At 44.4% G+C, this 26,065-nt stretch overlaps 1 protein-coding gene across 1 annotated transcript in view; it reads right to left on the reverse strand.

The window, feature by feature from the left end:
- Positions 1-24,700: 24,700 nt before the first annotated feature.
- Positions 24,701-26,065, reverse strand: part of PDE11A (phosphodiesterase 11A) — an 807,989-nt gene continuing 806,624 nt past the window's right edge. The window contains exon 20 of the mRNA XM_056536201.1: positions 24,701-25,200. Within this exon, the coding sequence (XP_056392176.1) occupies positions 25,150-25,200 (51 nt within the window). The 3' untranslated portion in view covers positions 24,701-25,149. The remainder of the gene's footprint in view (positions 25,201-26,065) is intronic.

Here is a 26,065-nt window from a genome sequence, read left to right on the forward strand (position 1 = left end):
CGGGGACCCCCCGGGGATGCGGCGACAGCGATGGAAGGCGACATCCAGGGCAACGGTGACGAGCGGTGACTGTCCGGAGCGGCGGGGACACGTGAGTATAACCTCCAATACCAGTGGTCTTCAACCTGCGGACCTCCAGATGTTGCAAAACTACAACTCCCAGCATGCCCGGACAGCCGTTGGCTGTCCGGGCATGCTGGGTGTTGTAGTTTTGCAACATCTGAAGGTCCGCAGGTTGTAGGCCACTGTCCTATACTTTACATTGCACGGATCCCTCAACATACGATGGTTTCAACAAACGATGGTCCATTTGAAACGGATTACCATCGTATGTTGAGGGACCACTGTATATATATATATAATTTTTTTTTCCTGGAATACCCTTTTAAGGTAATAACCTTTTCACAAAATCTACAAAAAATTGCAGATCACGGACACATTTTTCAGCAAATCTTACGCTATGTGGACCTTAATCATAATGTAAAAAAAAAAATACGTGTATATCAAAAACACCTGCTAAACGTACACCCCAGACAGAACAAAAAGAGGAATGCCAAAAAGAAAAGTCATACACTGCCCCCCCGAAGGCTTTTCACGGGGCAAAAAAGTGATAGGTTAACATGGACTATAGATTGGGAGCCCCTAAGGTAACCAGGACAGACATTTAAGATAACACTATCTGTACAGTCCACATTGATAATATATTAAGAAATAGAATAAATACATAAATAATAATCGTATACATTCTTTTAGGTTCTGTCACTTTGAACAATAAATAATTTCTTAAAATTCTCTTGCTGAGGCCCTGATGTATGGATGTAACAATTTACAGGGCACTTAGTGAGCAGGTTACGGATGGCTGGCTGAAGTTAACAAGATGCCACATTCAGGGTCCTCCGAAAACCAAACGCTCTAAAACAGATGTGCCATTTTATCGACATTTAAATGAGTCCATCACTAGTAAGAGGCAGGTTGTTAACTTCTAACCAATATAGCAGCACTAAAGTGGAATGACTTAGCATTTACCACATGCGGCGTCTCATGATTGTTCTGTATAATGACTTTGGAGACAAAAGGTGGAACTCTGAAAAGATATAAAATGTGTATTATAGATAGCGGAGTCATTTCTCCGAGACGGCGGGTGTATATCAGCTTTAACAGTCCTTCTTAGGAATCATTAATATTGGTGTTTATTGATTTTCACATGCACGTTTCTGGGAAATTGGTTAATTTGGAGATTTACACAGTAATCAGTTTGTGAATACCAGACACCTTTCATAAATCTGAGAAATCCTTTATGAATATTTCCTTTTTAAACGCCACTTGTGAAAGTTAGTTTCCTTCTTTCGTTCGTGATTTATCAAATCTTCAAATTTAACTAGACTGCATTGCGGACTTTACAGTAGGTAGATACCGGCAATGTTAATTGCATTTGCTTTATTTGCTATTATGTTTATGGCTATTTTTTAATATCCTCAAATAACCTAAAAAAAATTAAAATTAATAATAATACTCGGGCCTCGAGCGTAACCAATTAAATTTTAGATTTTATTTTTTCAGATTTTAGGTTTGAAAATTAGATCTTATTGGTTGCTGGAGGCACCACAGAAACTTTTTATTCTCACTTCTTTTATGCAGGAGCGATATGTAGGTTACCAGAGATGTACTCACCATAAAGCCCCACTGCTATAGAGCCCAGCAAAGAACCACTTTCCCCGCTTGCTGTGACTTTATCACAGTGACTACCTGCAGTGCAACTAGGGGGAAGTCAATGCATCAACATTTATGAGTTTAATTCTTGCTATATAAACATACAGTAATCCCTCAATTTACAATGGCCTCAGATTACAATATTTTCAGCATATCGTGGTCTTTTCTGGACCCTTGTACTTTAACACCATACTTAACATTCAATCCTTAACATTTAAAGTCCATATCAATGGCTGGAAGAACTGACCAATCAGAATGGACATTTCACTGGTAAAACACCTGTATGCCTGAAGTGCATGCACTGACTAGCTGTCTGGTAGCGCCTCCCTACAGTAAAGGGAGGTATTACATGTTCGGTATTACTCTTTACTTGTGCCAGGTTTAGCTGCTCCTATGTACACCAGGTGAGGGTGGCTCCACATTGACAGTGATTTACAGCTTCCAGCAGCTCATTATTACTAATATTTAAGGACTTGCTTTATCTGCATTAGTTATTTACTTATTTTGCTTTAATCCTCACTTTTTTCCTATTTTTGGATGACATTTTTGGACTTCAGAACCAATTACCAGGTTTCCATAGGGTTATGGTCTCAACATACAATAGTTTCAACATACAATGGTCGTCTTGGCATTAATTAATATTTAAACTTTAGGAACCACTGTATATATAGTTCGCTCTCCCTAGTGGTGGTTGAAAGCAGCCAGAATTAAAGTGGTACCCCATCATTTAAAAACCTATCAGCCAGGCCCAGTGTCTGATCACTGGGGCTCTGACCTCTGGGACCCCATCATTCTCCAGAATGGGACCCCAAATTGTCCGACTGCATGGAGGGTAGGGTTGACATGTGCTCCATGTATTTTCTATGGGAGCACTGGAGATACTCGTGTACAAGGTTTGTGTATTTCCGTCTCTCCCATAGAGAATGTAAGTGGTTTCAGAGGTCAGACCCCCCCCCCCCCTAGAATCAGAAGCCTAATGGGATTCCTTTTTTTAACACTGAATTACCCCTTTAAGTCCTTTATCACATCATTCCAATAGTCCTGGTATATTAGTGAATTGTTCAAAATGCAATCCCATAATCCCATATAGTTATAATAGTGGACCAAACCAGAGCTTTACTGTAATGCCTTACGTTGATATTATTGGCTCCTTAATAACAGGCACATTCTAATGGAGATGGTTTCATCATTTAAAGTGATTTCCTCTCAGGTATAGGGGAAAAAATGGACTTCACATCGTGGTGTTCATCTCTTGATAAACATCTCCGGAGCTGGTATAGAATATGCTGCTTCAGAGCTATAATGGGGTGAGGTTATAAGAGGAGGATCTCTCCTGTTGGTCCTATTTTTTATTAGACTGGTGAAAAATTTGCCTTTAAAACAGTAAACTAACAAGCTTGGAAATGTTACTGTCTACTGACACCTCATGGGGCCCCCAGGAAATAGAAGTTCATGGGGTCCCTGTGTGCCCACCTTTTATAGACACCCCACCAACGTACAATATAATTAATTTCTTCTCTACAGTTTGCTGTGGGTGAAAGTACTGTGGTTCCTTTATCCACACTCCTGTCACTTTTAGGGTCTATTCACACAGCAGAATTTCCACATGCGTATTCCACCTCAAATTATAGCCCAATAGACTTTTATGGGATTCCGCACCATTCATACTCCTGAATTTCCGCATGCGGGTTCTGCACAAAATCCGCAGAAATTCTTCTGTGTGAATAAACTCTTAGGCAGCCTGCAATATCTATTTATCTGTGGGTATGTAGATTACAGTCCTGCTTTATTCAGCAACTCACAAATGATGTCTTCTCTAATCAGCATCAATCCCTTCTCTTCTCCATCTGGTCTGGGCCATCATGACGATTTCTTCCTTCCAGCCATTCTTCATCGTTAAACCTGCAAAACAAACCAATTAGGCTCCACACTTTCCAGCATCAGCTTCCAGAGGAGCAGAAGTGAAGAGGAATACAGGTGTGTATAGGTGTAAAGGGGTAACAGAGGGGTGTGGAAAGGTGTACATGGGTCACAGGTGTGTAGAGGAGTGTACATGGGTGACAGAGGGGTGTAGAGGAGTGCACATGGGTGACAGAGGGGTGTAGAGGAGTGTACATGGGTGACAGATGGGTTTAGAGGAGTGTACATGGGTGACAGAGGGGTGTAGAGGAGTGTACATGGGTGACAGGGGGGTGTAATGGGTGACAGAGGGGTGTAGGGGATGATAAATGGGTGTTGGGGGTGTAGAGGAGTGTACATGGGTGACAGGAGTGCAGAGGAGTGTTCACGGGTAACAGAGGGGTGTAGGGAGTGTACATAGGTGGCAGGGGGGTGTACATGGGTGACAGAGCTGTGTAGAGGAGTGTACATGGGCAACAGAGAGGTGTAGAGGAGTGTACATGGGTGACAGAGGGGTGTAGAGGAGTGTACATGGGCAACAGAGAGGTGTAGAGGAGTGTACATGGGTGACAGAAGAGTGTAGAGGGGTGTACATGGGTGACAGAGGGGTGTAGAGGAGTGTACATAGGTGACAGAGGGGTGTAGGGGCTGACATAGGGGGGTGTACATGGGTGTAGATGAGTGTACTTGGGTGACAGGGGGTGGACAGGAGAGACAAGGTGGTAACAGAGGGGTGGACAGGAGTGAGGGGTGAATATGGGGTGGGTATGGGTGAAAAAAATGTGGTCAGAGGGGTGGACAATGGGGGATGAACATGGGTGACAGGGGGATGGACAGTGGTGATGGGAGGGGTTGGTAGGGGGGGGCCAAGGTGGTTAAAAGGGGGGGTGAACATGGGTGACAGGGGGGGTGGACAAGGTGGACATGGATGACAGGAGGGTTGACATGGGTGACGGGGGGTGGACAGGGTTGAGAAGGGGTAACAGAGGGGTGGAAAGGCAGATTTCACAGCGAGTTCTTCCCCTCTCCGGCAGGGCACCATTTTCGGCCTGCGACTCACTGTGCCACAGGGGGACATTGTGTGCGCAGTGTGCATGCACACGCAAAGCGCAAACAGGCTTCCATCCCCCCCCTGCGGGGCTTGAGTCACAGGTGTGTGGGGCGGGAAATAAAAAAGAAATATGTCAGCAAAATACTGCGAGCTTCATTACTGGAACAGTCTTTATACAGGCAAAGTCTCTTAGAGATTGACAGTGGTTGGGACCTTAAGCGTTTTAGAGTCCGTAGACTGATATGTGCTGTTCCGCTGGATTTAGGGGATTTAGTTGAGGTCCAGCAGTCAAGCTAGCTTTAGCGGGGATTTAGTTTAGGACTCACGGTTTGACTGAGGCTGAGGCTGGCAGGCTTCAGGCCCAGAGTGTCTTTGTAAGTTGCGCAGATCCGTCCTGTTAGTCCGGCATCCACGAGAGCAGCAACCCAAGAGAGCGATCATTGGCTACAGCTCCCTTATATGGGCAGGGGCTGGCCTTAAGCTGATTGGTCCAATACTTCTGTCAATCATCTTTACAAAGGGTTATGGGTGATCATGTGACCCAAGGACCTCCAAAGGTCCTCCAACATACCTTAGAGGAATTAACATAATCACATGACCGAAGGTCCTGCGATGCTACCAAGGTAAGTATACCAATATGCATTATATTAAATATACCCATTATTAAATATGTACATATAAACATTATAAAATTAGAGAAGGAGGAGGCGACTAGAAGCCGTCCCACCTGGGGGTCCCTACCTGAACGTAGTAACTATGACTTTGGGGACCACCATACAAGGTACGGTATGCAATACGGTATCGGGACACCACAGTCCCTCCCCCCCCCCTTCAAACCTTTAAAGGGGCACAAGGGGTGATGATATTGCATGGGGAGGTACATCTCTAAAAGCTGTGACAAAATATTTGTGGGAGCGGGAGGGATTGGACACACATGTTCCTGGAGCAGATGGGAGTGGCCAGTAATCCGTCAGGAGCGAGAAGTCTTTTGCGCCAAGTCTGCCATGTGCGAATATACCCTAATATACAACTACGTTTTTACTCGCGCATGGCCCTTGCCTGAGTGCTCAGAGCTTATGAATCCCCTATTAGATTCAGCAACAGTTAATACCACATTGTATATATATCGCAGTGTTTATCAGTTGGAGACATTTTCTGCTATTTAAACAGATTTTTGCAATTAGGTTTGGCTGCTAAAGTTTGCAACGTAGAATCAAGTTTGCTTCAGGGACTTTTTGATGAATAGCTTTCCTATATCTTCTTTTATTGCAAAACTTTGACTTTCTTTCCAGTTTTGTTAGTCTCTCCCCCCTTATTTTTATTTTTTTTTTTGTTTTACTTTGGCAATCATCTTGCCTCTGGCCTGCTGTTGAATCAACATTTTTCTGCTGCGTGGTACATATAACAGACACTAAAGAAAATGACAGACTGTAAATTAAGATTGATGTTGTGGGCAATGGAGACGCAGAACGGTAGAGCTGGGAGTTTTGGAGACCATATTGTCTGGCACTTGAGAGGATATTGTTGGTTTGGTAGGGGCTCGGCTGGAGGAGGCGTGAGAATGCTGTGGGAGGATGGATGGAGTATTCACCGCGTCTATTTTCTTATGTCAAGTCAGTTTTCTTTACTTTAAGTTTCTCTGCTGAAAAATCTTTTTTGTTCTGGAACAACGGTGCTGGACTTGTAGACCTTGTGCTTTTTCCAGCTATAACTAATAAGTCATTATGGGGGAAATGTATCAAAACCAGTGCAGAGGAAAAGTTGCCCATAGCAACCAATCAGATCGCTTCTTTCCTTTTTGAAAAGGCCTCTGAAAAAATGAAAGAAGCGATCTGATTGGTTGCTATGGGCAACTGCAGAGAAAAAACAGTAAAGACGAAAAAGACACCAGCTCACCATGGGTGCCATTACGTCAAGGAGATGCATCTGCAGGGAGCACGAGAGCGGAATTCCGAGTCATATCCTCGGTGAAACCAGATGATCCAGGTAGGAGAGATTGGGAAGGGGGGAACTCCAGCTCCGCAGTGGATAAAATGTAACCTTTAATGGTACATGTTAAAATGAAAAAAGTCCAAAAAAAAGACAAACAGTGCTCAGTGAGTTAAAACCCACGTCCACCGACGCGTTTCGGACCGTTAGTAGTCCTTAATCATGGTGCTGCATCCTCTCCTGACAACTGCCTTATATATACTAAATAATATATCAAAGTCACATGACAGACTACGTCACAAATTAGAGCACAACTGTTACATAATCGCTGCTAATCAGAGTACGGCAAACAAATGGTTAACTTAAAGCTTATAACAATCATGAGCAAAAGCTCAGTATATGTATGCTAAATCACTTTTGTAATTCATACTTTTAGGATGACTCATATCTAGCATTAATATCCAAAAGGCTTCACGCTTCAAAAGGACACGTGACCAGTCTCCACCTCTTCGAAGTCTCCACCTCACGAAGAGGTGGAGACTGGTCACGTGTCCTTTTGAAGCGTGAAGCCTTTTGGATATTAATGCTAGATATGAGTCATCCTAAAAGTATGAATTACAAAAGTGATTTAGCATACATATACTGAGCTTTTGCTCATGATTGTTATAAGCTTTAAGTTAACCATTTGTTTGCCGTACTCTGATTAGCAGCGATTATGTAACAGTTGTGGTCTAATTTGTGATGTAGTCTGTCATGTGACTTTGATATATTATTTAGTATATATAAGGCAGTTGTCAGGAGAGGATGCAGCACCATGATTAAGGACTACTAACGGTCCGAAATGCGTCTATGGGCAACTGCACCACTCTTTCTCTACACAAGTTTTGATAAATCTCCCCCTATGAGATCAGATGCAAAGTCATGGTTGTTGCATACAAAGGCCTAGTAGGGTTTGCGGTCTAATGATGTAGACAAAGTATATGCCAGTGTTTCCCAACCAGTGTGCCTCCAGCTGTTGCAAAACTACAACTCCCAGCATGCCCAGACAGCCAAAGGCTGTCTGGGCATGTTGGGAGTTGTAGTTTTGCAACAGCTGGAGGCACACTGGTTGGGAAACTCTGTGTTAGGGTATAAAAGTAGATTTCACCTTTACTTTATCAGCTAAATGTCAAGGAAGCGGGGCCGAGCTGCTCAAGTGCCACAGTGTCACGCCTCCTCACTTGCCCTCATCTCCCAGTTCCTCCATGACTGGCATACAGAGCCCTATACATCAGTCAAGGCAGGGCTTGTAAGTGAGAAGGCACTTGATGAGTTCGACCCCGCCTCCTTGGCACTTGTCTGAGAAATAAGAAAAAGGTAATTTTACAAATTTGGCAACCAACAGAAAAAACAGCAGACAGGTTTCCGTTTAAGGGTTACTCCAGTCAAAAACAAACTTTAAAAAAAAAATCTATTGGTACCAGAACATTAAACAGATTTGTAAATTACTTCTATTTAAAAATCTGAACCATTCCAGTACTTATCAGATGCTGTATGCTCCACAGGAAGTTCTTTTCTTTTTAAATTTCTTTTCTGTCTGACCACAGTGCTCTCTGCTGACACCTCTGTCCATGTCAGGAACTGTCAAGAGTAGGAGCAAATCCCCATAGCAAACCTATCCTGCTCTGGACAGTTCCTGCCATGGACAGAGGTGTCAGCAGAGAGCACTGTGGTCAGACTAAAAAGAACACCTCTGTACATTTCAGGAACTGTCCAAAGAAAAGAACTTCCTGTGGATCATACAACAGCTGATAAGTACTGGAAGGGTTAAGATTTTTAAATAGAAGTAATTTACAAATCTGTTTAACTTTCTGGCACCAGTTGATTAAAAAAATATATATTTCACTTGCGTACCCCATTAAATGGGCCCTGTTGTATTTTTTTTTGTTCTTTCGCAACAGCTGGAGGCATACCGGTTTGTAAACAATTACAATTCTAAGGGCTCCTTTAGATGGGCCAACTGGTTGCTGATAATAAGGGCATATCTCAGGGATCCACAATCACTTGTTAAGCCTTCACAGAGCTTAATCAAATTGTTCGTGCAGGCCTTTAAGGACATCATTTTTGGCCACACATCCCTTATTTTTATAGGGCAATGTGTGACTGATCACAATGATTTTGTTGAAAGATGCAAACATTTGCGAAAAAAATTTCAGACATTTTTTCAGCTTGTTGCTGGCACTTTTACGCAGGCCCAATATTGGGAATGACCATTTCTAGAAATGCTTATTCACCCAATGGCCTAAATAAAAAAGAAACAAAAAGGAGAAAAAACAAGCTACTTCGCTCACCACCCAGTGCGTACAGGATCCTACGACAGACTGCTGCGTTTAGATGTTCGAAGCCCGGACGGCAGAATATAGCGGGCAGTATCCTGTTCAGGCAGATCAAATGGAAAAATCATTATGCCTCTTGCTCCCAAAAAAAAATAATATTAAAAACTACAAATAATAATGGAAAAAAACAATAAAATGCCAACGGGTTTTGAACTATATATAGTTCTTAGTCCTGCCATGACTTAAGACTATATATAGCTTGAAACGCCTGAGCCCTTCACAGTTTTTTCATTTTTTTTATCTAGCATACTGTGCTCATATAACTTTTTAATGCATACCTAATACATTTGTAGTTTTATTTATTAAATTTTTTTTGTATAGCTGGAGGCAGAAATATTTCTCCATTTGATCTGTGTGAAAAAAAACGGCCTCTATGCACATGGCCATGTTACAGCTCCACAAGAGATGTACAGACCGGGATTTTTTCTATTTGACTATGCTACAGGGGCTTTAAAGTTAGTGCAGTTCATTATATAGAGCCTGTGCGTGTGAGACTCGCAAATCTGTGATTTTCGCCCCAATATTTATTTTTAACAGCTTAAAAAATTAAAAAACTTGAGTTTTCACAGGTTGCAGTGTGGCCGAGTCCTGGGGACAAAACTGTCCCTTGGCAATGTTGGGAGGCCCCTAGAGAATGAATGCACGTGTCAATTTTGCCCCCCATTTTCAGAATCCCAGCAGTTGTACCCCAAACAATAAGCTTGTTATCCCCGATCCTGTGGATAGGGAATAGCTTCTTAAGATGGGAATACATCTTTAACAGTGAACTCAAGAGAGTCCAGAGACATGACATATATTAGCCCTCATATATTAGCAGCGGTAACTGGCCAAGAGTCTATCTGACACATATTCTCATTGGCATCAATTGATTCGAAGATTCACTAGTTTGGTGTTATAAAGGTATTTTGCTGATCCAAATTTGAAAAGATTGTATGGGATACATTTGTTGGCTTTCTTGAAAAAACAGCTCCACTCTTATCCAAGGGTAGTTTCTGGTATTGCAACTCATTGCCATTCAAGTAAATGAGCTGAAATATTCAATACAGTTTAAGGACAAGAGTGGTAATGTTTCTAGGAGTCAGAATCAATATCATAACTCCATTGAGACAAGTTCTCTTTGATGTTTACACCAATGTGTAACAAGTCCATTAAAGGGGTACTCCGGTGGAAAAACAATTTTTTTTCTTTTTTAAATCAACTGGTGCCAGAAAGTTAAGCATATTTGTAAATTACTTCTATTAAAAATCTTAATCCTTCCAGTACTTATTAGCTGCTGAATGCTACAGAGGAAATTCCTTTCTTTTTGGAACACTGATGACATCACGACCACAGTGCTCTCTGCTGACATCTCTGTCCATTTTAGCAACTGTGCATAGCAAATGAATGCTAAGGGCAGCATGGTGGCTTAGTGGTTAGCACTGCTGCCTTGCAGTGCTGGGGCCTTGGGTTCAAATCCCACTAAGGACAACAATAAATAAAGACTTGTTATTATTATTATTATTATAACGTCAGCAGAGAGCAGTGTGTTCGTGATGTCATCAGAGAGCATTCATAAAAGAAAATAATTTCCTCTGTAGTATTCAGCAGCTAATAAATACAGGAAGGATTAAGATTTTTTAATAGAAGTAATTTACAAATATGTTTAACTTTCTGGCACCAGTTGATTTAAAAAAGAAAAAAAAATTGTTTTTCCACCGGAGTACCCCTTTAATACGGGATAAGATAAGAGGCTTTTCGGTGGTATAGAGCATGAATGTTATGGTAGCACTAGTAGACAAAATCTGGTAGTTTGATAACTAAAAGATCCCGTGGTTATCGGTTACTTCTTTGGCAGGAACCACATTCTATTATTCTGCCAATACTGGGTTGATTTCTGCCTGTTCTGGAGCATTTCTGCAAATCCTCAAGTGACTGTCTCCAGACTTATCTGTTTATACAGACAGATTAATGCACCTTTACAGAAAGTAATGGTCAACTTTGCATCATGTTGTATCCTTTACGGCATCTCCGATTTCTTTCTACTCCAGATGAAATGACTGAAGATTTGTAGATGCATATATAGTTCATAACATTTCTTCTGTATTTCATATCACTATTCTTATTTATCATGCAGAACATACAGCCATTATTACATATACAAGTCAGTTTACTGCGAGATAAGGTAAACTCCCCAGTACAGGTCACCTGTCTAACCCAGGAAGAAGTACAGTGCCGCCTACAAAAAATCAAAATAGACAAATCGCTAGGTCCAGATGGCATTCACCCCCATATTCTAAAGGAATTAAGTAATGTAATAGACAGACCCCTATTTTTAATATTCAGGGACTCTATAGTAACATGGACTGTTCCCCAGGACTGGCACATGGCAAAATCTGGTGCCAATATTTAAAACGGGGTCAAAAGGTGAATTATAGACCTGTTAGTGTAACTGTCATTGTATGTAAATTGTTTGAGGGTTTTCGAAGAGATGCTATTTTGGAGTATCTTGATAAAAATAAATATATGACCCATATCAGCATGGCTTAATGAGGGATCGGTCCTGTCAAACTAACCTGATCAGATTCTATGAGGAGGTGAGCTCCAGACTGTACCAGGGGGAATCGCTGGATGTCGTATATCTGGATTTTTCCAAAGCATTTCATACGGTGCCACATAATAGGTTGGTGCATAAAATTAGAAGGATTGGGCTGGGGGAGAATGTGTGCAAATGGGTAAGTAACGGGCTCAGTCATAGGAAACAGAGGGTGGTTATTAATGGTACTTATTCTGATTGGGTGACTGTTACTAGTGGGGTACCACAGGGGTCAGTCCTGGGTCCTGTTCTATTTAATATGTTTATTAATGACCTTGTAGAGGGGTTGAATAGTAAAGTAGCAATCTTTGCAGATGATACTAAACTCTGTAAAGCAGTAGACACAATAGAGGACAGTGCACTGTTACAAATGGATCTGGATAGGTTGGAGGTTTGGGCTGTGAAGTGTCAGATGATAACACTGATAAATGTAACGTAATGCAGATGGGGAGGAAAAATCCGGGCTGGATTATGTGTTAAATGGGAGAACACTTGGGACGACTGACGTGGAAAAGGAATTAGGAGTCTTAGTTAATAGTAAATTTATCTGTAGTGACCAGTTTCGGGCAGCATCCTCCAAGGCAAATAAAATCATGGGGGGCATCAATAGGGGCATAGATGCCCACGACAAGGAAATAATTCTACCGCTGTACAAATCAGACCACTCATAGAATACTGTGTACAGCACTGGGCACCAGTGTACAAGAAAGATATAGTGGAACCGGAGAGGGTTCAAAGATGGGCAACCAGAGGACTACAGAGGGAATGGGAGGACTACAGGACCCAGAAAGATTATCAGTATTAGGGTTATTTAGTTTAGAAAAAAGACGGCTTAGGGGAGACCTAATAACTATGTATAAATATGTCAGGGGACAGTACAGAGATCTCTCCCATGATCTATTTATACCCAGGACTGTATCTATAACAAGGGGGCATCCTATACATTTAGAGGTAAGAAGGTTTCCACACCAGCACAGATGGGGGTTCTTTACTGTAAGAGCAGTGAATCTGTGGAATTCTCTTGTGCAGTAGACCATCTAGCTCTATTTTTCTACAGTGACAGAGACCCTGAACAGAGCCTCCAACTCAGATATGAATTTGCTCCAAGACTTGTTGCACTATGCTTAAAGCGGTACTCCGCCCCTAGACATCTTATCCCCTATCCAGAGGATAGGGGATAAGATGCCTGATCGTAGGGGTCACGTCACTGGGGACCCCAGCTATCTCGGCTGCGGCACCCCAGACATTCAGTGCACGGAGCGAAATTCACTCTGTGCTAGATGACTGGCGATGCGGGGCGGAGGCTTGGGATGTCACGGCCATGCCCCCTCAATGCAAGTCTATGGGAGCGGGCGTGATGGCGGTCACTCCCCCTCCCATAGACTTGCACTGCGGGGGCGTGGTCATGATGTCATGAGCGGACATGGCCGTTACATCACAAGCATCAACAGGGAGATCGCTGGGGTCCCCAGGGTCTCCAATTGCCTAAAATGTAGCTGGCTAGTTCTGAACTTAGCATCACTATTCAGAAACCTTTTTGTCGCAGACAATGCCTTGGGATCCTATTGGCATCCTGTTTTCAGTGATTTACTCCTCTGTTCAGCTCTTTATTTGCATTGAGCGGAGTGCTATCACTGGAGGAGAGATCTTGGCAAGAGATAGGATGTAAAGCTGGCACTGAGGCAGGTGATTGTGCTGCAGCTGCTCTGAAAGATGCCAGGATGTGATGCCATACTGGGGCCCCTCGCTGGCTGTATCTTTAACTCTAGGTGCACATAAGCAGGCTGATCACTCACTGTAATATTAATATATATTTACATTTGATGTTACCATTCATTCAGAAACAAAGCTGAAGCATGTATGAGAGTATCATTGTACTGCTGGTAAGGAACTAGGAGACTTCAGAGAAGAGATTGTGTCAACTGGTAAGAGTCTGAAACAGAAAAAAAAAGGCGCACCATGTGTAGGATCTTGAGAATGCGAGATGGGGGGAGAGGAGCTGCAGCCGTTTACCAAATCAAGTTGTGTAAGCACATATACAACAATGGGAAGCGCATAAAACTGGAGGTGGTATATGTCATCCGCAGCCTTCCCGGAGTTTGTAAGGATATCAAGGAGGTGACTAGAGCCGGTGCATTAATATCTTTGGCGCTGGACAAAGGAAATTAACGGGACTGTCACGATGCCGGCTGGCAGGTAGTGGATCCTCTGTGCCAGAGAGGGATTGGCGTGGACCGTGCTAGAGGATCGGTTCTAAGTCACTACTGGTTTTCACCAGAGCCCGCCGCAAAGCGGGATGGTCTTGCTGCGGCGGTAGTGACCAGGTCGTATCCCCTAGCAACGGCTCAACCTCTCTGGCTGCTGAAGATAGGCGCGGTACAAGGGAGTAGACAGAAGCAAGGTCGGACGTAGCAGAAGGTCGGGGCAGGCAGCAAGGATCGTAGTCAGGGGCAACGGCAGGAGGTCTGGAACACAGGCTAGGAACACACAAGGAAACGCTTTCACTGGCACTAAGGCAACAAGATCCGGCGAGGGAGTGAAGGGGAAGTGAGGTGATATAGGGAAGTGCACAGGTGTAAACACTAATTGGAACCACTGCGCCAATCAGCGGCGCAGTGGCCCTTTAAATCGCAAAGACCCGGCGCGCGCGCGCCCTAGGGAGCGGGGCCGCGCGCGCCGGGACAGAACTGACGGAGAGCGAGTCAGGTACGGGAGCCGGGGTGCGCATCGCGAGCGGGCGCTACCCGCATCGCGAATCGCATCCCGGCCAGAGGCGGTATCGCAGCGCCCCGGGTCCGTGGAACCGACCGGAGCGCTGCAGTGAGAGGAGTGTAGCGAGCGCTCCGGGGAGGAGCGGGGACCCGGAGCGCTCGGCGTAACAGTACCCCCCCCCTTGGGTCTCCCCCTCTTCTTGGAGCCTGAGAACCTGAGGACCAGACTTTTGTCCAGGATATTGTCCTCAGGTTCCCAGGACCTCTCTTCTGGACCACAACCCTCCCAATCCACTAAAAAGAAGGTTTTCCCTCTGACCTTTTTAGATGCTAAAATTTCTTTGACGGAGAAGATGTCCGAGGAGCCGGAGACAGGAGTGGGGGGAACAGATTTGGGAGAGAAACGGTTAATGATAAGTGGTTTAAGAAGAGAAACATGAAAGGCATTAGGAATACGAAGAGAAGGAGGAAGAAGAAGTTTGTAAGAGACAGGATTAATCTGGCGCAAAATCTTGAAAGGACCAAGATAGCGTGGTCCCAACTTATAGCTAGGGACACGGAAGCGGACATATTTGGCGGAGAGCCATACCTTGTCTCCAGGGGAAAAAATGGGAGGAGCTCTTCTTTTCTTATCCGCGAATCTCTTCATGCGTGAAGAAGCCTGTAAGAGAGAATTTTGGGTCTCTCTCCATATGATGGAGAGATCACGAGAAATTTCATCCACAGCGGGCAGACCAGAGGGCAAGGGGGTAGGGAGGGGGGGAAGAGGGTGACGGCCGTACACCACGAAAAACGGGGATTTGGAGGAAGATTCAGAGATTCTGAAATTATACGAGAATTCGGCCCAAGGTAGAAGATCTGCCCAGTCATCCTGGCGGGAGGAAACAAAATGTCGTAAATAGTCACCCAAGATCTGGTTAATTCTTTCTACTTGTCCATTGGATTGAGGATGGTATGCAGAAGAAAAATTTAATTTAATCTTGAGTTGTTTACAGAGAGCCCTCCAGAATTTAGACACAAATTGGACGCCTCTATCCGAGACGATCTGCGTAGGCAACCCGTGAAGACGAAAAATGTGTACAAAAAATTGTTTAGCCAACTGAGGCGCTGAAGGAAGACCAGGAAGAGGGATGAAATGTGCCATTTTGGAGAATCGATCAACGACCACCCAAATAACAGTGTTGCCATGGGATGGGGGTAAGTCAGTAATAAAATCCATACCAATCAGAGACCAAGGTTGTTCGGGAACAGGCAGAGGAAGAAGAAAACCAGCGGGCTTCTGGCGAGGAGTCTTATCCCGGGCACAGATAGTGCAGGCTCGCACAAAGTCCACCACATCAGTCTCTAGAGTCGGCCACCAATAGAAGCGAGAGATGAGTTGCACAGATTTCTTGATGCCCGCATGACCTGCGAGATGGGAGGAGTGACCCCATTTGAGGATTCCGAGGCGTTGGCGTGGAGAAACAAAGGTCTTTCCTGGTGGAGTTTGCCTGATGGAGGCTGGAGAAGTGGAAATCAGGCAGTCAGGAGGAATGATGTGTTGAGGAGAGAGTTCAATTTCAGAAGCATCTGAGGAACGAGAGAGAGCATCGGCCCTAATGTTCTTATCAGCAGGCCGAAAGTGAATTTCAAAATTAAATCGGGCAAAGAACAGAGACCACCTGGCCTGACGAGGATTCAGCCGTTGGGCAGACTCGAGGTATGAGAGGTTCTTGTGATCGGTGTAAATAATAACTGGAAATCTTGATCCCTCCAGCAGATGCCTCCATTCCTCAAGTGCTAATTTAATGGCTAGAAGCTCTCGATCCCCGATGGAGTAGTTCCTCTCCGCCGGAGAGAAGGTCCTAGAAAAAAACCCACAAGTAACAGCATGCCCGGAAGAGTTTTTTTGTAGAAGGACAGCTCCAGCTCCCACTGAGGAGGCATCAACCTCCAATAGGAAGGGTTTAGATGGGTCAGGTCTGGAGAGCACGGGAGCCGAAGAGAAGGCGGACTTGAGTCGTTTAAAGGCGTCTTCCGCTTGAGGAGGCCAAGACTTGGGATCGGCATTTTTTTTGGTTAAAGCCACAATAGGAGCCACAATGGTAGAAAAATGTGGAATAAATTGCCTGTAATAATTGGCGAACCCCAAAAAACGTTGGATGGCACGGAGTCCGGAGGGGCGTGGCCAATCTAAGACGGCAGAGAGTTTATCTGGATCCATTTGTAGTCCCTGGCCAGAGACCAAGTATCCTAGAAAAGGAAGAGATTGGCATTCAAACAGACATTTCTCAATTTTAGCATAGAGTTGATTGTCACGAAGTCTCTGAAGAACCATACGGACATGCTGGCGGTGTTCTTCTAGATTGGCCGAAAAAATTAGGATATCATCAAGATATACAACAACACAGGAGTATAACAGATCACGAAAAATTTCATTAACAAAGTCTTGGAAGACAGCAGGGGCGTTGCACAGGCCAAAGGGCATGACCAGATACTCAAAGTGTCCATCTCTGGTGTTAAATGCTGTTTTCCACTCATCCCCCTCTCTGATGCGGATGAGGTTATAGGCGCCTCTTAAGTCCAATTTAGTAAAGATGTGGGCACCTTGGAGGCGATCAAAGAGTTCAGAGATGAGGGGTAAGGGGTAGCGGTTCTTAACCGTGATTTTATTAAGTCCGCGGTAGTCAATGCAAGGACGTAGAGAGCCATCTTTTTTGGACACAAAGAAAAATCCGGCTCCGGCAGGAGAGGAGGATTTACGGATAAAGCCCTTTTTTAGATTCTCCTGGACGTATTCAGACATGGCAAGAGTCTCTGGGGCAGAGAGAGGATAAATTCTGCCCCGGGGTGGAGTAGTGCCCGGGAGGAGGTCGATAGGACAATCATAAGGCCTGTGAGGAGGTAGAGTCTCCGCTTGTTTTTTGCAGAAAACATCCGCGAAGTCCATATAGGCCTTAGGGAGACCGGTTACTGGAGGAAGCACAGAGTTACGGCAAGGGTTACTGGGAACCGGTTTTAGACAGTCCTTGGAACAAGAGGGCCCCCAACTCTTGATCTCCCCAGTGGACCAATCCAGGGTTGGGGAATGAAGTTGAAGCCAGGGAAGTCCAAGGAGAATTTCCGAGGTGCAATTGGGGAGGACCAAAAGTTCAATCCTCTCGTGATGAGATCCGATGCTCATTAGAAGGGGCTCCGTGCGGAAACGTATGGAACAGTCCAATCTTTCATTGTTTATACAATTGATGTAAAGGGGTCTGGTGAGACTGGTCACTGGGATGTTGAACCTGTTGACGAGAGAGGCCAAAATAAAATTTCCTGCAGATCCAGAGTCTAAGAAGGCCACAGAAGAGAAGGAGAAGGCAGAGGCAGACATCCGCACAGGCACAGTAAGACGTGGAGAAGCAGAGTGGACATCAAGGATTGTCTCACCTTTGTGCGGAGTCAGGGTACGTCTTTCCAGGCGGGGAGGGCGGATAGGACAATCCCTCAGGAAGTGTTCGGTACTAGCACAGTACAGGCAGAGGTTCTCCATGCGGCGTCGTGTCCTCTCTTGAGATGTCAGGCGAGACCGGTCGACCTGCATAGCCTCCACGGCGGGAGGCACAGGAACAGATTGCAGGGAACCAGAGGAGAGAGGAGCCGAGGAGAAGAAACGCCTCGTGCGAACAGAGTCCATATCTTGGCGGAGCTCCTGACGCCTTTCGGAAAAACGCATGTCAATGCGAGTGGCTAGGTGAATAAGTTCATGAAGATTAGCAGGCATTTCTCGTGCGGCCAGAACATCTTTAATGTTGCTGGATAGGCCTTTTTTAAAGGTCGCGCAGAGGGCCTCATTGTTCCAGGATAATTCAGAAGCAAGAGTACGGAATTGTACGGCATACTCGCCAACGGAAGATTTACCCTGGACCAGGTTCAACAGGGCAGTCTCAGCAGAAGAGGCTCGGGCAGGTTCCTCAAAGACACTTCGAATTTCCGAGAAGAAGGAGTGTACAGAGGCAGTGACGGGGTCATTGCGGTCCCAGAGCGGTGTGGCCCAAGCTAGGGCTTTTCCAGACAGCAGGCTGACTACGAAAGCCACCTTAGACCTTTCAGTGGGGAACTGGTCCGACATCATCTCCAAGTGTAATGAACATTGGGAAAGGAAGCCACGGCAAAGCTTAGAGTCCCCATCAAATTTATCCGGCAAGGATAGTCGTAGTCCAGAAGCGGCCACTCGCTGCGGAGGAGGTACAGGAGCTGGCGGAGGAGATGGTTGCTGGAGCTGTGGTAGTAACTGTTGTAGCATAACAGTCAGTTGAGACAGCTGTTGGCCTTGTTGCGCAATCTGTTGTGACTGCTGGGCGACCACCGTGGTGAGGTCAGCGACAACTGGCAGAGGAACTTCAGCGGGATCCATGGCCGGATCTACTGTCACGATGCCGGCTGGCAGGTAGTGGATCCTCTGTGCCAGAGAGGGATTGGCGTGGACCGTGCTAGAGGATCGGTTCTAAGTCACTACTGGTTTTCACCAGAGCCCGCCGCAAAGCGGGATGGTCTTGCTGCGGCGGTAGTGACCAGGTCGTATCCCCTAGCAACGGCTCAACCTCTCTGGCTGCTGAAGATAGGCGCGGTACAAGGGAGTAGACAGAAGCAAGGTCGGACGTAGCAGAAGGTCGGGGCAGGCAGCAAGGATCGTAGTCAGGGGCAACGGCAGGAGGTCTGGAACACAGGCTAGGAACACACAAGGAAACGCTTTCACTGGCACTAAGGCAACAAGATCCGGCGAGGGAGTGAAGGGGAAGTGAGGTGATATAGGGAAGTGCACAGGTGTAAACACTAATTGGAACCACTGCGCCAATCAGCGGCGCAGTGGCCCTTTAAATCGCAAAGACCCGGCGCGCGCGCGCCCTAGGGAGCGGGGCCGCGCGCGCCGGGACAGAACTGACGGAGAGCGAGTCAGGTACGGGAGCCGGGGTGCGCATCGCGAGCGGGCGCTACCCGCATCGCGAATCGCATCCCGGCCAGAGGCGGTATCGCAGCGCCCCGGGTCCGTGGAACCGACCGGAGCGCTGCAGTGAGAGGAGTGTAGCGAGCGCTCCGGGGAGGAGCGGGGACCCGGAGCGCTCGGCGTAACAGGGACCAGAGAAATAAAACCAGGCTTGTTTATTGTACAAAGATGCGATGCATTTCGCTGCGCATGTGCAGCGAAATGCGTCGCATCTTTGTACAATAAACAAGCCTGGTTTTATTCCTCTGGTCCCGCTGATTTCCTTCGTCCAGCGTGGAACTGGTAAGAGTGACAACCATACTGAATTGTCCCATAAAAGTCTAGCCTCATTACACTGTTAACAATTGTCCAAGAATGCCCTGTGTGAACAGTGCGGTACCATGCCTTTGTGAACCCTGGTCTATTCACCAGCAGTGGGACAAGTTGTGCACTTGGGTGAGCACTTGGAGCCACCATTCCCTTGATTAGTGAGTCCGACTCCAGTGATAATACATTTTTCACCTATACTATAAATCGGAGATACAGTCATGGCCGTAAATGTTGGCACCCCTGACATTTTTCAAGAAAATGAAGTATTTCTCACAGAAAAGGATTGCAGTAACACATGTTTTGCTATACACGTTTATTCCCTTTGTGTGTATTGGAACTAAACAAAAAAGGGAGGAAAAAAAAGGAAATTGGAAATAATGTTACACCAAACTCCAAAAATGGGCTGGACAAAATTATTGGAAACCTTTCAAAATTGTGGAAAAATAAGATTGTTTCAAGCATGTGCTGCTCCTTTAAACTCCCTTGGGGCAAGTAACAGGTGTGGGCAATATAAAAATCACACCTGAAAGCAGCTAAAAAGGAGAGACGTTCACTTAATCTTTGCATTGTGTGTCTGTGTTTGTCACACTAAGCATCGACAACAGAATGAGGAGAAGAGAACTGTCTGAGGACTTGTAACCTTGAGATTGTTGACATTTTTCCACAATTTTGGTTCTCAAGTCCATCTCCAGAGATCTAGATTTGCCTTTTCCACAGTGCGCAACATTATCAAGAAGTTTGTAACCCATGGCACTGTAGCTAAACTCCCTGGGCATGGACGGAAGAGAAAAATTGATGAAAGGTGTCAATGCAGGATAGTCCAGATGGTGGATAAGCAGCCCCAAACCAGTTCCAAAGCTATTCAAGCTGTCCTGCAGGCTCAGGGAGCATCAGTGTCAGCGCGAACTATCCATCAACATTTAAATTAAATTAAATGCTATGGCAGGAGACCCAGGAGGACCCCACTGCTGACACAGAGACATAAAAATGCAGGACTACATTTTGCCAAAATGAACTTGAGTAAGCCAAAACCCTTCTGGGAAAACGTCTTGTGGACAGACGAGACCAAGATAGAGCTTTTTGGTAAAGCACATGATTCTACTGTTTACCAAAAATGGAATGAGACCTACAAAGAAAAGAACACAGTACCTACAGTGAAATATGGTGAAGGTTCAATGATGATTTGGGGTTGTTTTGCTGCCTCTGGCTCTTGGTGCCTTGAATGTGTGCAATCCATCATGAAATCTGAGGTTTACCAATGGATTTTGGGTCGCACTGTACATCCCAGTGTCAGAAAGCTGGGTTTGCGTCCGAGATCTTCCAGCAGGACAATGACCCCAAACGTATGTCAAAAGGCACCCAGAAATTGATGGCAACAAAGCTCTGGAGAGTTCTGAAGTGGCCAATAATGAGTCCAGATCTAAATCCCATTGAACACCTGTGGAGAGATCTTAATATCCCTCCAATAAGAGAGACCTGGAGCAGTTTGCAAAGGATGAATGGCTGAGAGGTGTAAGAAGCTTATTGATGGTTATAGGAAGCGACTGATTTCAGTTATTTTTTCCAAAGGGTGTGCCACCAAATATTAAGTTAAGGGTACCAATAATTTTGTCCAGCCCATTTTTGGAGTTTGGGATGACATTATGTCCAGTTTGCTTTTTTTCCTCCCTTTTTTTGTTTAGTTCCAATACGCAAAAAGTGAATAAACATGTGTATAGCAAAACATGTGTTACTGCAATCCTTTTCTGTGAGAAATACTTCATTTTCTTGAAAAATTTCTGGGGTACCAACATTTACGGGGTAAAAATTTCTGGGGTACCAATCTTCTGACTCTCTACAGTAAGCCCATGGGCTTCCTACTTTCTGACTCAGTGCCCAGCACCATACCGTCCCTTATTATGTAGCATTGTCAATGAATGGGGCAGCACAGCATAGGGTTTCCTGAGGTATACCAAAGGATGAGCTACAAGAAAGGTAGGAATTAAAGTTTTTATTAGGAATGGACCCTCAATGTTGTAACCAGGTATGGACCTTCATAAAAGATTGTGACATACCAAAGGTTCACAAGTTTACAGTCTATCTTAAGCCAAATCTTGATATAGATAGAGAGAGATGGATCCTACAAACCCATTCCTTCCCCCCCAGGCCAAACGGTTCCTACACGATCAACTGACATCCATTTCCCCCCATTTCTTTGCTGTGTATCAACACAGTAGGAAATGCCTGCTCAGCCGTGTAACTTAAAGGCACAACTTTTAGCTTTTGGGCCCCGAGGCAAAATCTGCAATAGGGCCCCATTTACCATTTAGAATATTGGTCTCTTATAGGGCAGATGTGCCTTGGGGCACTACCCCTGTAGTTATGCTCCTGCACAGCACCAATCTTCCAGCGACTAGCTGATCAGGAATTTCCTGCTGTGTGGACATGTCTGAAAACTACTGGGAGCAACCACCATTGGAAAGGCAGCTGCAGGGGATTGAGTTGGCCAGTATGCTTTTTTTTTTTTTTTTTTTTTTTTTTGCTTTTTTTAAAGCACCCTGAATCCAATAAAAAAAAAAAAAGCCTCACTTTAATATCTCTTTAAATGTGTATCCTGAACTCAATACAAGGGACTGGTGACATCTCATCAAAAATAGCCCTACATTTAGTGAGGTCTCCCCATCCCCTACCACATTCCTCATCAGACAGTTAAAGTTGTTATCCATACCCAATATAAACTGGTGTTACCTAAAATTGTATTTGGGTTAGTACCTTTATGGGGTTTTGCATAATATTTTAACATTGATAAGGTGGACCCATTTTTCGCACACCAATAGAATATTCCAGAAACATGAAAATTTGTGACCATCAGTTGTTCAGTCCACATGATCTCTTGTCTTGCATAAAATAGTATAGTGTTCTTTGAAATGCAATATTTCTATCAACTCTAGTTGTGAGGCGCCAGGAGGGAGAAGAATGCTGAGAGCTATGTGACCACTCTTAAAGGGGTTATCCAGGAAAAAACTTTTATATATATATATATATATATCAATCGGCTCCAGAAAGTTAAACAGATTTGTAAAATAATTCTATTAAAAAATCTTAATCCTTTCAGTACTTATGAGCTACTGAAGTTGAGTTTTTCTTTTCTCTCTAAGTGCTCTCTGATGACACGTGTCTCGGGAACTGTCCAGAGTAGAAGCAAATCCCCATAGCAAACCTCTTCTACTCTGTGCAGTTCCCGACAAGCAGAGATGTCAGCAGAGAGCACTGTTGTCAGACAGAAAAGAACAACTCAACTTCAGCAGCTGATAATTATTGAAAGGACAAAGATTTTTTTATAGAAGTAATTATAAATCTGTTTCACTTTCTGGAGCCTGTTGAGATTATATATATATATATATATATATATATATATATATATATATATATATATAAGTTTTTTCCTGGAATATCCCTTTAATTGCAAAAAAAAGGGGACAAAGCCAAATTCTTCTGGGACCCTATTAATATTCTTTGCTTTTATAACATCTACTCTCCTTATTTGTTGCTGTGTAATGATGTAAGGAATCCTCTACCTTTTCCACTTTATACTTCAAGGTAGTCTTGTGTTCAGGCAATTTCAAGTCCCATTATGGCTATGTCTTTAATGCCCCTAAGGTGTTCATTACCTGCAGGATTTTATTGCTTATATTCAGTGTAGGCTCTGCATTTCTGTGTCATATTCTGGCACACGGGTACTTGTTGCCACATAGTAATTGGAAGTCTAAACCTGACCTTGGATTTTCTGCTTCCACCTTTTGGTCAGCAGTATGAAAGCTAGCCCCCCCAAATAGAATATCTGGTGATTGACCATCTCAGCCTGGTTACTCAATGCCTTCCTGGAATCTCTTTCTTCTTGTGGTCATCTCCAGCTCACTGTAGTACTGCTGGTGATATTTAAGGACACAATTAATGTAAACTACAATTACGTTACTAGGACCGCAGCAGCACATCCAGAAGATTATATTTGAAAAATATGGAATTGAGAGTATGGAAAAATGTGACACAGATGAAGAAGCAGGAAAAGCCGGCACAGCTTAAGCACAAATACAGCTTTCACACACAGTTTATAGGCAGGTACTAGCTGGTATAGAATAATTGGACCTTATACACGTTACGGTTATAGGTGCTCAATCCTTAAGGTAAGGTTCAAGTAGAGATATGCAAAGCAGGTACAGGAGGCACTCACCACCGAATTATGTGATGCACAAGTTTCTTCTTTATTTTACAAAATGCAGCAGCAGACAGGACATGTGTCCACACATGTCCTGTCTGCTGCTGCATTTTCTAAAATAAAAAAGAAACTTGTGCATCACGTAATTTGGAGGTGAGTGCCTCCTGTACCTGCTTTGCATAGAAAAATGTGATTCTGCTTTATTTGATCTCTATATAGAACAGCTGTAATAAAAATATACATTATGAATTAATTAACTTAATATATAACTATATCTATAACTACAGGTGACGATTCTTTACTGTAAGAGCAGTGACACTAAGGAATTCTCTGCACACAATGTAATGATGGTTGATTTATTAAACAATGGGGATCTGAATGCCTTTCTATATTATCTTATGGTTAGTAGATTTCTGGAGATAGGACATTGATCCAGAGATATATTCTGATATTTGTTGGAACGGAAATTTTTCCCTGGTATTAGGCAATTGTCATCTGCCTCATGAGTTTTATTTTTGCCTTTTTCTGGATCAACACAGTAGTGTTCTTGGTTGAACTTGATGTACTTCTTGTCTTTTTTTTTACCTTATCAACCATGAAACAATGGAAAACTGATAAAAAATAGCACAAGAGAAACTGTCAGCTCTCTTGACATGTCTGCTTTTGTAAACTGAGCATCTACTTTAAATAAGGGGAATTAAACAGCCTCCTTAGTACCCCCTTCCCAGATTTGGCACACTTGAGATACACATATCTAGGAGCCATCTTGGAAGGGGGTACTGAGGAGGTTGTTTAGCCCCCCCAGTTACTTTTACCAGTTGGTGAGACCAGATGAATTTTGTGCTATCGATCCTCTAAACGCTGATGTGTTTTTCCATCCTATTTTACTTCTGTTTTAATCCGGGTCAAGATTCACTGGATAAGTGTTACTTATTGCAAGAAAAAATTTATCTGTGGGAGCTCTACATAAAACAGAAAAAACTGAAAAAACCTAAGCCGAGGATACTGCGTTACACATACCCAGTGTGCCAGAAATAGGTAATAAGTAAATACACAAGTAAATAAAAGACTTTTATTTGCACCATTGAAAAAGGGGACGAAGCTCCCCGAAACGCGTCTGTTTTAAAGAGTTTACCTGCACAAATATTGGGACAACTTGGAATCCGCCACTGCCCCAGCAGAGCCATTGACAAGCATCTTAAACCTATTGCCGGCAAGTGATCAATAGCATCAGACCTCCGTCGGGGTAGAGAGACACAGGGCCGGATGATCTGCAATGCCGCCACGCTCTTTTGATTGACTCCGCAAAACTTAACAACTGATCCAGTAAGAGGCACATTGTGCCGCCACATCCTCCTCTTGTACAGTGTCTCCGTGCTGCCGGGGTATAGAGGTCTATGCCTAAGCCCTGATACGCGCTGTCTTTCATCTACCCTGCGCAGACAGGGCTCAGTGGGCTCATAACAGTGAGTCTCCAGCGCTGCAAAAAAAAACATAACTTGGATTTATAAACCAATACAGGATTAACTCTAACATCATTGTCTACACCATTTGAACTTGTGACATTACTTACCTCTTTATAACCCTGGTTAGGCAATTGTCAGACTGTACCTTTGTGCGCACAAGAGCGCAGTATCTACTTGTCCCATATACTAAGTACATTATTTCGTTCTCTGAGTGTAACCCCCTTGTGATTTAGTGTAATTTATATATGAAATCTCTGATATTTATCTATTTATGAACTATATTTCTATACTGTGAGTGGTCTGAAGCAAGGGCCCTGCCAAAGACCTCACTTCAGAGTTTTTAACCCCTTAAGGACGCAGGACGTAAATGTACGTCCTGGTGCGGTGGTACTTAACGTCCTGTACATATCCGCGGGCATCGGAGCGATGCCCGTGTCATGCGCGGCTGATCCCGGCTGCTGATCACAGCCAGGGACCCGTCGGCAATGGCCGACGCCCGCGATCTCGCGGGCGTCCGCCATTAACCCCTCAGATGCCGGGATCAATACAGATCCCGGCATCTGCGGCAGTACGTGATTTCACTGAATGATCTGATCGCCCATAGCGCTGCTGCGGGGATCCGATCATTCAGAACGCTGCACGGAGGTCCCCTCACCTGCCTCTGTCCGTCTCCCGGCGTCTTCTGCTCTGGTCTGTGATCGAGCAGACCAGAGCAGAAGATCGCCGATAACACTGATCTGTTCTATGTCCTATACATAGAACAGATCAGTATTAGCAATCATGGTATTGCTATGAATAGTACCCTATGGGGACTATTCAAGTGTAAAAAAAAATTTAAATTAAAATAAAAAAAAAGTGAAAAATCCCCTCCCCCAATAA

The sequence above is a fragment of the Hyla sarda genome, chromosome 8, assembly GCF_029499605.1.
Source record: "Hyla sarda isolate aHylSar1 chromosome 8, aHylSar1.hap1, whole genome shotgun sequence".
In the NCBI taxonomy this organism is placed as follows: domain Eukaryota; kingdom Metazoa; phylum Chordata; class Amphibia; order Anura; family Hylidae; genus Hyla; species Hyla sarda.